The 12,466-nt window shown below is 33.0% G+C and overlaps 1 protein-coding gene across 1 annotated transcript in view; it reads left to right on the top strand.

The window, feature by feature from the left end:
* Positions 1 to 12,466, top strand: part of LOC141325832 (integrin alpha-9-like) — a 48,459-nt gene that overhangs the window by 31,201 nt on the left and 4,792 nt on the right. The window contains exons 5-10 of the mRNA XM_073834563.1: positions 2,502 to 2,569; positions 6,044 to 6,173; positions 6,252 to 6,337; positions 6,437 to 6,499; positions 7,770 to 7,907; positions 10,266 to 10,371. Of these exons, the coding sequence (XP_073690664.1) occupies positions 2,502 to 2,569; positions 6,044 to 6,173; positions 6,252 to 6,337; positions 6,437 to 6,499; positions 7,770 to 7,907; positions 10,266 to 10,371 (591 nt within the window). The remainder of the gene's footprint in view (positions 1 to 2,501; positions 2,570 to 6,043; positions 6,174 to 6,251; positions 6,338 to 6,436; positions 6,500 to 7,769; positions 7,908 to 10,265; positions 10,372 to 12,466) is intronic.

Consider the following 12,466-nt stretch of genomic DNA (forward strand, 5'->3'; position numbering starts at 1 on the left):
CCGTGCATAATATATCGTGAGGTAGTTAGTGATAATCAGCCCTATTGTCGGAGAATTTCTGGTCTTCATCACACTAGAGGTCCGGCAAACACTCTGCTAAAGCAGACTACAGTAGTGACGGCCAAGTCCGAGCCTTGAACCCTCAGAACAAGTTGGAAAGATGACACTGTTTACTGTGGCACATGTTCACAACAGGCTTCACAGTGAGTTATGGCGCCCTGAACTTCCTCCAAAACCTCAGAGTGATGTTTTCTGGCATCAAAGCACTGGCACCTCCAGCATCAGCACACTGAAGAAAAAATATGACCTGTCAGGCAGGACGCAGCATCTGGGAGGACACATTCAGGGTTATGATGGTTAAATATTTGACTATTTAAAGGATAAAGGACAGTTTAGCCAACATTTAACATTTGCCAAACATTATGATCATAGTGCATGTCCAAAAAAAAAAAAGATGTCACCCCTCCAAAAAAAGCAAAAGAAACAATAAAAAAAACCTTTATGATATTGAGAGATCACAAAAATACTCATTGATGATTGACTGATTGATTAAATATTCCAGTTTCATATTTTTATCAGATTTATCTTAATTTGTGGCATAATATTATATACCACAGAAAACAATGTCAACTTCCCCTTTTATTTTATTTTATTTTATTTTATATATTTTAATAAAAACATTATTTTCTGTGGTAATTTTATTTTATTTATCAAAAAAGGTTCATAATATGATTTGCTTTCACTTGTGGCATAATATTATATACAACAGAAAATGATTTTAAATTTTAAAATCTTTTTAAAATGGCTATACTATTTCCATACATAATTTTATCTTATTTTTAAAAAATGAGAAATAAGGCAATGTTATTTTCTGTGGTATTTTATTTTATATTAAAAAAAAACTCATTGATGATTGATTAAATATGCCAGGTTTATATTTTTTATCAGATTTATATTTTTCTTTAATTTGTGGCATAATATTATATACCACAGAAAGTAATGTCAACTTCCCTTTTTTTATTTTATTTTATTTATAAAAAAAATTCAATGACAAATGTCAACATTATTTCCCGTGTAATTTTATTTTATTTTATTTTATTTATCAAAAAAGGTTCATAATATGATTTCCTTTCAATTGTGACGTAATATTATAGACTACAGAAAATAATTTTTAATTTTAAAGTCTTGTGGCTATACTTTCAGAATAGTGTATATTTTAATTTTAATTTTCAAAATGAGAAATGAGTCAACATTATTTTCTGTGGTATTTTATTTTATTTTACAAAAAAAAAAAAAAAAAAAACGTTCCAGGTTCATAATATTATTTTCTTAAATTTGTTGATTAATATTGTATACTACAGAAAATAACTTTAACTTTCCAATCATTAATCCATCCATTAATTTTATTTATTTAGTTTAGTATTTATTTATTTAAATAATGTTCCAGCTTCGTAATGTTATTTGTGGCATAATATTATATACCACAGAAAATAATTTTAACTTTCCCTTTATTTATTTACAGCAGAATTTTTTCTTCATCCATATCTCCTTTTCTTGTGCATTTTAAGCAAAAACATTTAGGCATTACACACTGATCATAGGAGAAATATTGAATGTAATTTTCTACAGATTAGGTCAGCCAGCAATTTTCTCAAACTAGCCTCATAGTACAGTGGATTATGTTAAAGTCTTGTGGCTATACTTTGAGAATAGTGTATATTTTAATTTTCATCCCAGTGCAGACGTCCAAGTGCATTATTTCCAAACATAATTTTAGCTTATTTTTTAAAAATGAGAAATGAGTCAACATTATTTTCAGTGGTAATCGACAACATGCCACAGAAAAGTTCACAGAAAAATGAACTTGTTTTGAACCTGTAATGTCCCGGTGCCAATCAGCAGCTGTCAATATCAAAACTGGCTCGTGCTCGCTGTTTATCGCTCCCCCCATCACGTATTATACTTCTGACAGATGTTATTGTAGTATATTCAATTCAGCGCCTCCATCAGCATTGAATTTCATCATCCCGGTAGGATTCCTCGTATTTTACAAGATGTTTTGATTTGCTGCGGAAAGAGCGAAGGAGGGTGCATGAATTCTTGATCAGAATTTGTTTCCGTGTCCAGCTCCCGAGTTATTTATTTCCTTCCATATCTTTTCCTGACTTCAGTGAGTTGCCATCGGAGGCCTACTATGTGTGTGCAGTGCATTATGGGGGGATCCAAGCCCAATATTTTCTGTAACCGGAGAGCACAGCGATCCCCCCCCCATTCTCAAAGCGAGAGCTTTTGTTGAATGCGGAGCTGCTAGGTCGTTCTCAGTCTGTCTCTCGGCCCCCAGATTCCTCTTGGATGGAGTTGGGACTTTGACTAACTCCATATGGAATGTCGGAAGAACTCCAGTAAATGCTGGCTCAGGCTCACAGCGAAATCATTTGTGGTCTGTTGTTTTTTTTCCTTCCCCACTCTCTCTCTTTCTGTCCCCCTACTCACTCTCACAGACCATAAGAAGACCTATGGAGAAGAACACGGCTCGTGCCAAGCCGGGATCGCAGGCGTTTTCACTGAGGTCAGTAGAAGTATGAGCTTGTTATGCGTTTTCACATGTGTGGCGCTCTGGGCTCTGATTACATGTATGAACACTCACTTATAAAAACGTATGATTGATATATACACTCTCCAGGGTTTTAAACGGATAGTTCAGCTAAAGATGTCTGTCATTATATACTCACCTTCATGTCGTTCCAAACCTGTATGATGTTCTTTCTTCACCAGAACACAGATGAAGATGTTTAGCAGAAATTCCAATCTGTGCATTTCTATGTGTACTTAATGTGCATTCAGATTCTGGGTTATTATTGTTAATTAAAACCATAATTACTTGAAGTTAATGTTAGTTGAGGGTTTTCCACTTACATTATGGTTTGGTCAGTTACCCGGTTAATGCACTACTGAATACATTGTTCTGCTAATTTATGCTGTCTAAACCATGGAAAAAAATAGTTCAAGCTGCTGAATCATATAGAGATAAGTGGTAAAGATATGTGCAGTACAAGCAGTGTTAATTAAGATATTAGCTCAATATTTCACCTACCTTACTGGAAAGGGTAGGAACAAACACAAATGTTGTCAAGAATCTTGCTCTGGAAATCCTGGTTCAGTTTGGCCAACCACAAACGCCTTTTGTTCCTCTACTTGATTTGTTATAACTTTTGGCAGTCTAAAATGTTTTTCCCGTCTGAATGATTAGCACAGGCCAAAACTTGACAATAATTGACCATTTTCAGCAACAATAATCAGCAAAATATGCGAGTTTCGTTCAGTTCAGTAGCATAGTTTACCTTTGTTGCTGCCATTATTGCCAATTGATGACGCATCGTGAAAACACTGAAATAAAATTTTAATTTAATTTTCATTTCATTTAGTTCAATCTGAAGTACTAAAATTATGAATAACTAAATAATAATATATAGTCTATATAATCACTATAATCAGTCTAACTTTTAGTTATACTAAAGTGACTGATGGAAATAACTATACTGTTTTAAATTTAATATTTGATTTAATTTTTAATTGACTTTAATATTAGTATATTGCAAAAGTGATATGGGCTGCTTTATTCTGCAGTTAGCCATTTTTTTACTTTTTTGTTTTTAATTGTTTATAATTTCTTTTTTTTAATTTTTCAATGTTTTATTTTTTTGTTTTCAATTTTTAGCTTTTTTATTTTTCTATTTTTTTTCCCCAATGTTTTCATTTTTTATTTACTTTTTTTTTAAATTTTCTTTTTTTCTCTGTTGTGTTTTTACATTTTTACAAAGTCCCTGGTCACTTATTGTGTGTGTGTATATATATATATATATATATATATATATATATATATATGTATATATAAACATTCTTAATTTTTTTTTATATATAAATTCTGATAGAATTAAATTTTTATGCAAACTATCCTTTTAAGAAGAAGGTTGCATTAATTACTAAAATGACACAGATAAAAAACTATTATTGTTATTATATTTGTTATTTTTATGTTTATTTTTTATTTTTAAATAACTTTTATTTTATATTTGCTTTTTAACTTTTATATGTTATTTTATTTTATTTTAGTTAGTATATTGCAAATGTGATATGGGCTGAGCTATTCTGCAATTAGCAGTTTTTCTTCTTTGTTTTCTTTTTTCAGTTTTTTGTTTTTAATTGTTTCTAATTATTTTATTCTTTTTTTTTTTTTTCAATTTTCTCAAAAAAAAAAAAACATTTTTTTCTCTTTGTTTTATTTGTATTCAGTTTTTCAACTTGAAAGTCCCTGGTCACTTATAGTATAAACAAAATGTAAAAACATTCTTCAAATTTATTTGGAGTAAATTCTGATAGAATTTTTTTGTGTGTGAACTATCCCTTTTAAGAAGAAGGTTGCATTAATTCCAGTCTTTGGCTCGACAGCCCCATTGGTTAGTGTCCATGGCCTCTGTTGAACAGATCACTGCAGGAATTTGAACAGAATTCAAACAGTTTGTGTGCAATGCGCATGTTTGCTGAAGACTGCGTATTGTTTGTCCACTTGCCCTTCATTTTGTACATTGACCATTGCAGTGTTTTGTCTGTAGTGCAGCCAATCCATTAAAAACATGCAGACCAGGCTTTGGATGAAATGTCTGGAACAGATACGAGAACACAGACTGACAGATGTGATGCCCAACAGATCATCAATATCATCACTAGATCGCTCTCTGAATCTCTTCACTTTGCCTCTCAAAATATGACTGGAAAGTTATTCCCTGGATGTTATAATTATTGAGGTGTCTTTCATTTGTCAGACTGTGTATTTGAAGAGATTGCTGAAAAATCCAAGACAACTCGGTTGTCTAGGTTTTAAAACAGAGCTATTGTCTTTTTGTTGCATTGAAGCTGATCTCAGGTCAGTCAGTGTTGGAGATTCACAGAGAGGCATTAACCCATAGCAGTATGGCATCTCCATCGGCTGCTTTGTAGTTTGGATGGTAATGGCACTTTATCATTTGGCAGAACGTCTTAAGTGACCTTCAAGACCCTAAGCGTCTTAAACAGATGTCTTGACTCCTGATTGAATGCTGTCGGCTCAGCTGGAGGTGCTGTTTGGCAGGACTGACCGAGTCAAATAGCATTTGTGTGGGTTTTTTAGCAGTCATGCGTTGTGAAATGGAAAAAGCAGTGAAAGCCTCCATTTGTGGCTTGATAGAACTCAAAACAACTATGTAAAGACCCCGTTCCCTCATCTCATGAGGGATATCCCATGTGCCCAAAGTTTTATATTTGTATCATCTGAGATAATGGATAATGTTTTTTCCACCAAAGATGAAAAGCTCAACATTTATGACAAATTGTGCAAAAGTGACCAGAAGCTTTTTTTAGTGGCTTTGGTTTCACAAGTATTTTTTCCATTCTGTTTGCTTAATAAGGATTTTCCAAGGATTCTTCTGATCACTGCCAGTTAAATATCAACAATATAAAACTATTGACATTTGACTACTGTTTTCAAAACTGTGAGGTCAGTAAGATTTTTTTTTGTTTTGTTTTAGAAAGGAGTCTCGTATGCTCACCAGGGCTGCATTTATGTGATTAAAAATACTGTTAAAACAGTAAAATTGAGAAATATTATTACAATTGAAAAGAACTGTTTTCTATTTGAATATATTTTAACAGAGAATTTTATTCTTTGATGCAAAGCTAAATTTTCAGCATATTTACTTATGTCTTTAGTGTCACATGATGACCATTGAAGTGTGACAATGTGGTGCATTTAAAACAGTTCAAAGGCTTGAGTTCTCCTTCAGCTTAAGTCTCCATTGAGTGATCAAAGCGACGAACGACAGCCGTCCTTTCAGCTCACAATTGGGTAACCACTAGCAGATAATACAACATAGTTTGTGGCTTTCGGTTGACCAGAGCCTCACCAACAGCCTGTGTTTTTCTCCTATGATTTTTCTTTCAGTCCAAAGGAATTGTGCTGGTTTGGTGGCGTTTTGAATGAATCTCCATTGGTTATATTGTTTTTCAGGAGCTGGTTATCATGGGTGCACCTGGTTCTTACTACTGGACCGGAACGGTCAAAGTGTTTAACATGACATCCAATACTCACTACAACCTTAACCAAGACAACCTGAGTCCTCACAGATATAGTTACCTCGGTAATACCTGCTCAGAAATTAATAACCACTTTAATATTCCATGCTGTAGTCAGTCCATCACAAATTTGTGTTTTTTAGGGTATGCTGTGACGGCTGGTCACTTCTCTTCCCCGAATACCATTGACATTGCGGCTGGTGCTCCTCAAGACAGCGGTGGTGGAAAAGTGAGTGGTTTCTTGCAGAAATTGCATCATTGGTTTCAGGTTCTGTTTACATTACACTCCCTTTGACATTCCAAATCTACATTGTCATCCATATTTTAGGTTTACATCTTCAGAATCGAAGGAACATCTCTTGTGAAGATCTTTGAAGCCTCAGGGAAAATGGTGAGTGTAATGATCAGGTTTACTAATTATTTACAAACGTAATTTATTCCAACTGTAAAATGTTTATATAATCCTTCATAGTTCCATAATTAGAATAGCTCTCTTTTCTGAAGATTCCAGAAAGAGTTGTTCTGAAGTTCTGAAATCGAAATCCTCAAAAGGCAAAAAGCATAATAAATCTCTAGATTTTATTAAGCCTACTGTATTGTATTTCATACATGAATTTTACTGAAATTTTACTAAAACCTGCAGTACACAGTATACAATACCAGTCAAAAGTTTTTGAACAGTAAGTTTTTTTTTAATGTTTTTTTAAAGAAGTCTCTTCTGCTTGCCAAACCTGCATTTGTTGGATCCAAAGTACAGCAAAAACAGTAAAAGTTTGAAATATTTTTACTATTTAAAAATTTATTCCTGTGATTTCAAAGCTATTTTTTTGCATCATTACTCCAGTCACACGATCCTTCAGAAATCATTCTGAACATTTATTATTATTATTGTGTTGAAAACAGCTGAGTAAAAAAATGTTCAGGTTCCTTTGATGAATAGAAAGTTTAAAAGAACAGCATTTATCTGAAATATAAATCTTTTGTAACATTATATTTAAAGCATCCTTGCTAAATAAAAGTATTAATTTCTGTAATTCCTTTTCCAAAAAATATATAAATACATATACTGACTCAAAGCTTTTGAATGGTATAGTGTATAATGTTACAAAAGCTTTTTATTTCAGATATTTCAGGTCTTTTATTTCAGATCTTTCTATTCATTAAACAATCCTGAAAAAAATGTACTCAACTGTTTTAAATATATTATAATAATAATAAAAATCTTTCTTGAACAGCAAATAGAAAATGACACTGAAGACTGAATGGTGTTAATGCTAAAAATTCAGGTTTGATCACAGGAATAAATTACATTTTAGAATATATTCAAATAGAAAACAGTCATTTTAAATAGTAAAAATATTTTACAATTTTACTGTACTTTAGATCAAATAAATGCAGGCTTGGTGAGCAGAAGAGACTTCTTAAAAAAAAAAAAAACTTTTGACTGGTAGTGTACTACATTACACTATATTTTATATCAGAAGTTGTTAGCTAAAAATCAGCTCTAAGATCTCATTCACCTTTATGTACATTTAAATATGGGGCAGCGAAGGTAAATCATAGCTTGACTTTCTTCCAAAAAGAAGTGTATGAGGTAATGCATCTTATTGTGCATGGCGTTGTAACCTGACCCGTTTGCTCTTGGCTCGGCTTGGTTTCAGATGGGCTCTTACTTTGGCTCCTCATTGTGTGCAGTTGACCTAAACGCGGACGGACTGTCGGACTTGCTGGTGGGAGCACCCATGCACAGCGAGATCCGGGATGAAGGCCAGGTTTCTGTTTACCTCAGCAGTGGCAACGTGAGTTCACTTGCATCTGTGTTACTTATTAAAGGAGTAGTTCACCTAAAAAAATTAATATTTGGCGTAGACGAGTTTGTTTGTTCATCAGAACATATTTGGATGATCAGTGATCAGAAGGAAAGTCCAAACAGCTGATAAAAACATCACAATAATCCACACGTCTTTAGTCCATCACTTAACATCTAGTAAAGTGAAAATCTACATGTTTGGAAGAAACAAATCCATCATGAGGCATTTTAACTAAACCGTAGCTTCAGGCCAAAGTCCATAATTCATAATAATGTCTCTCACATCAAAATCCACCCACGTATTTGTTTAGAACTGTTTTGGTGCTTGATCTGCAAATATTTCTCTCCTGAGTTGACTTTTCCACTGGAGAAAGCCATATTATGGATAAAGGTCTCATATTTTAGCTGAAATCAGTTTGAAGTGAAAAACATTTTAAAGATGGATTTGTTTCTTACAAACACACAGCTTTTCTCTTCACAAGACATTAATTGATGTACTGGAGTGGTGTGGATTACTTGTGGATCATTGTGATGTTTTTATCAGCTGTTTGGACTCTTATTCTGACGGCACCCATTAATTGCATTGAAGGAGAAGTTCACATCAAGAATAAAAATTTCCCTATAATTTACTCACCCCATGTCATTCAAGATGTTCATTTCTTTCTTTCTTTAGTCGTAAAGAAATTGTTTTTTGAGGAAAACATTTTAGGATTTTTCTATATATAATGGACTTCTATGATGCCCCCGAGTTTGAACTGCCAAAATACAGCTTAAATGCAGCTTCAAAAGGCTGTAAACGATCCCAGCCAAGGAATAAACGATCGGTTATTTATTTATTTATTTATTTTATTTACAATTTATATACATTTTAACCTCAAATGCTTGTCTTGTCTAGCTCTGCGTGTGTATTCCAGTTCAAGGCAGTTAGGCTATGTCGAAAAACTCCGCTCTCATTTTCTCCTCCAACTTCAAAATTGCCCTACATCGCTGCAGAAGTATTGACCAAGTGTTTACAAAGTGACTGCGCAAAGATGATCAAACGCCCTTTTAAATAAAAAAGAGGTAAAACAGCGATGTAGGGTGATTTCGAAGTGGGAGGAGAACATGAGATGGGAGTTTTCCCAAAGTACCCTAACTATCATGAACCAGAATACAGAGAGTTTAGGCAGGGCTAGACAAGATGAGTATTTGTGGTTAAAAAGTATATAAATATGTATTTTTTAGAAATGACAGATCGTTTCGCTAGAAAAGACTCTTATTCCTCGGCTGGGATCGTGTAGAGCCCTTTAAAGCTGCATTGAAGCTTCAACCTATTGGCCACCTTTGAAGTGCCCTATATGGAGAAAAATCCCGGAATCTTTTCCTCCAAAATTTATTTTTGACTAAAGAAAGACACATGAACATCTTGGATGACATGGAGGTGAGTAAATTATCAGGAAATTTTCATTCTGGAAGTGAACTTCTCCTTTAAAGGATTACTCCACTTCCACTTCGCAAAGAAATTTAGTTTTTGAGGAAAACATTCCAGAATTTTTCTCCATATTAATATTTTTGTTAGAAAATAGCCGATTGTTTCACTAGATAAGACTTTTATGTCTTTCTTTCTTCAGTCGCAAAGAAATTTAGTTTTTTGAGGAAAACATTTCAGGATTTCTCTCCATATAGTGGACTTCAATGGTGCCCCCGAGTTTGAACTTCCAAATGTAGTTTAAATGCAGCTTCTAAGGCCTCTAAACGATCCCAGCTGAGGAAGAAGGGTCTTATCTAGCAAAACGATTGGTTATTTTCTAAAAAAATTTACAATTTATATACTTTTTAACCTTAAATGCTCATCATGTCTAGCTCTGCATGTACTCTGTGTATTCCAGTTCAAGACAAGAAGTTAGAATAGGTCGAAAAACTGTCATTTTCTCCTCCAACTTCAAAATTGTCCTAGAAATTTAGCTTTTTGAGGAAAACATTCCAGGATTTTTCTTCATATTAATATTTTTGTTTGAAAATAGCAGATTGTTTCACTAGATAAGACCTTTATTCCTCGTCTGGAATCGTGTAGAGCCTTTTGAGGCTGCATTGAAAGTGCATTTTTAACCTTCAATATAATGAGCACCATTGAAGTCCACTATATGGAGAAAATTACTGCAGTGTCTTCCTCAAATACCCTAATTTCTTTGCGAAGAAAGACATGAACATCTTGAATGACTTGGTGGTAAGTAAATTATCTGGACATTTTCATTCTAAAGGTGAACTTCTCCTTTCATGTTGCTTTATGCTTGAAATGACAATTTCAAGCAATGTTTTCATGCAATGTTTTGCCAAAAAACAATGTTTTTTCTTCTTGTTTATTCAGGGAGTAATGGAGGAAGGTGCAATACTGAATGGTAACAATGCATATAATGCTCATTTTGGAGAGTGCATCACGTCTCTTGGGGACATTGATGACGATGGCTACCAAGGTTAGTTTACAAAGTTTGTTTGCGCTTAAAATGATTACACAGCAGAGCAATGTGTGAGCTTTCAATAGTAAAGTCCTTCAGCATAACGTATATTCAAGGTGTGGAGTCTGTAAGATAAAAAAAAAGCTGTTTTCAACACTGACAGTAACCATAAATGTTTCTTGAGCAGCAAATCAGCATATTAGAATGATTTCCGAAGGATCATGTGACACTGAAGACTGGAGTAATGATGCTGAAAATTCAACTTTAATCACAGGAATAAATTACATTTTAACATATATTCAAAGAGAAAACTGGAAGCCTGTTTCCACCAATGAATAAAAAAAAAAAAAAGATGTTATTGCGACTTATCTCACAATTCTGACTTTTTTTTTTTTAAGTATTGCATGATACAAACTTGTAATTCTGACTTTTTTACTCAGAATTGTGAGATATAAAGTCATAATTGCAAGTTATAAAGTCAAAATCGCATGATATAAACTCGCAATTGTGAGTTAAGTCAGAATTGTGAGATATAAACTCTCAATCGTGAGAAAAAAGTCTGAATTGTGAGATACAAAGTCACAATTGTGCGGAAAAAAGTCTGAATTGCAAATTTATATCTCACAATTCACTCTGTGAACCAATTAGTATTTTTTTCTCCTTAGAACTAAACTTTATAACTTGCAATTTTGAGTTTATAGCATAAAATTCCGAGTTTATATCTCAGTTCTGAAAATAAAAGTCAGAATTGCGAGATACAAACTTGCAATCATGAGAAAAAAGTCTGAATTGTGATATACAAAGTCACTGTTGTGCTGAAAAAAGTCCAAATTGCAAATTTATATCTCACAATTCTGACTTTTTTTCTCGCAATTGTGAGTTTATATCTCACAATTCTGACATTATATCAAGCAATTCTGACTTTATAAATTGCAATTGTGTTTATATCTCACAGTTCTGAGAAAAAAAGTCAGAATTAAGAGTTTGATGCAATTCTGAGAAAAAAAGTTGGAATTGTGAGATTTAAACTCGGAATTGTAAGAAAAAAGTCAATATTGTGAGATAAAAAGTCACAATTGCGAGTTATAAAGTCAGAATTGTGCGATATAAACTCGCAATTGCTAGTTATAAAGTCAGTGTTGGATGATAAAAAACTTGCAATTGTGAGTTAAGTCAGAATTGTGATATAAACTTGCAATTCTGTGAACATATCAGTATTTTTTCTCCTTAGAACTAAACTTTATAACTTGCAATTGTGAGTTTATAGCATAAAATTCTTCAATTCTGAGAAAAAAGTCAGAATTGCGAGATACAAAGTCACAGTTGTGAGGAAAAAAGTCAGATTGCAAATTTATATTTCAAAATTCTGACTTTTTTTCTCGCAATTGTGAGTTTATATCTCACAATTCTGACATTATATCAAGCAATTCTGACTTTATAAATTGCAATTGTGTGTTTATATCTCACAGTTCTGAGAAAAAAAGTCAGAATTAAGAGTTTGATGCAATTCTGAGAAAAAAAGTTGGAATTGTGAGATTTAAACTCGGAATTGTAAGAAAAAAGTCAATATTGTGAGATAAAAAGTCACAATTGCGAGTTATAAAGTCAGAATTGTGCGATATAAACTCGCAATTGCAAGAAAAAAGTCAGAATTGTGAGATAAAAAGTCACAATTGCGAGTTATAAAGTCAGAATTGTGCGATATAAACTCGCAATTGCTAGTTATAAAGTCAGTGTTGGATGATAAAAAACTTGCAATTGTGAGTTAAGTCAGAATTGTGATATAAACTTGCAATTCTGTGAACATATCAGTATTTTTTCTCCTTAGAACTAAACTTTATAACTTGCAATTGTGAGTTTATAGCATAAAATTCTTCAGTTCTGAGAAAAAAGTCAGAATTGCGAGATACAAAGTCACAGTTGTGAGGAAAAAAGTCAGAATTGCAAATTTATATTTCAAAATTCTGACTTTATTTCTCGCAATTGTGAGTTTATATCCCACAATTCTGACTTTATATCTAGCAATTCTGACTTTATAACTCACAATTGTGCGTTTATATCTCATAGTTCTGAGAAAAAAACCTCAGCACTGTGAGTTTGATGCAATTCTGAG

Source organism: Garra rufa, chromosome 2 (assembly GCF_049309525.1).
Source record: "Garra rufa chromosome 2, GarRuf1.0, whole genome shotgun sequence".
Classification (NCBI taxonomy): Eukaryota; Metazoa; Chordata; class Actinopteri; order Cypriniformes; family Cyprinidae; genus Garra; species Garra rufa.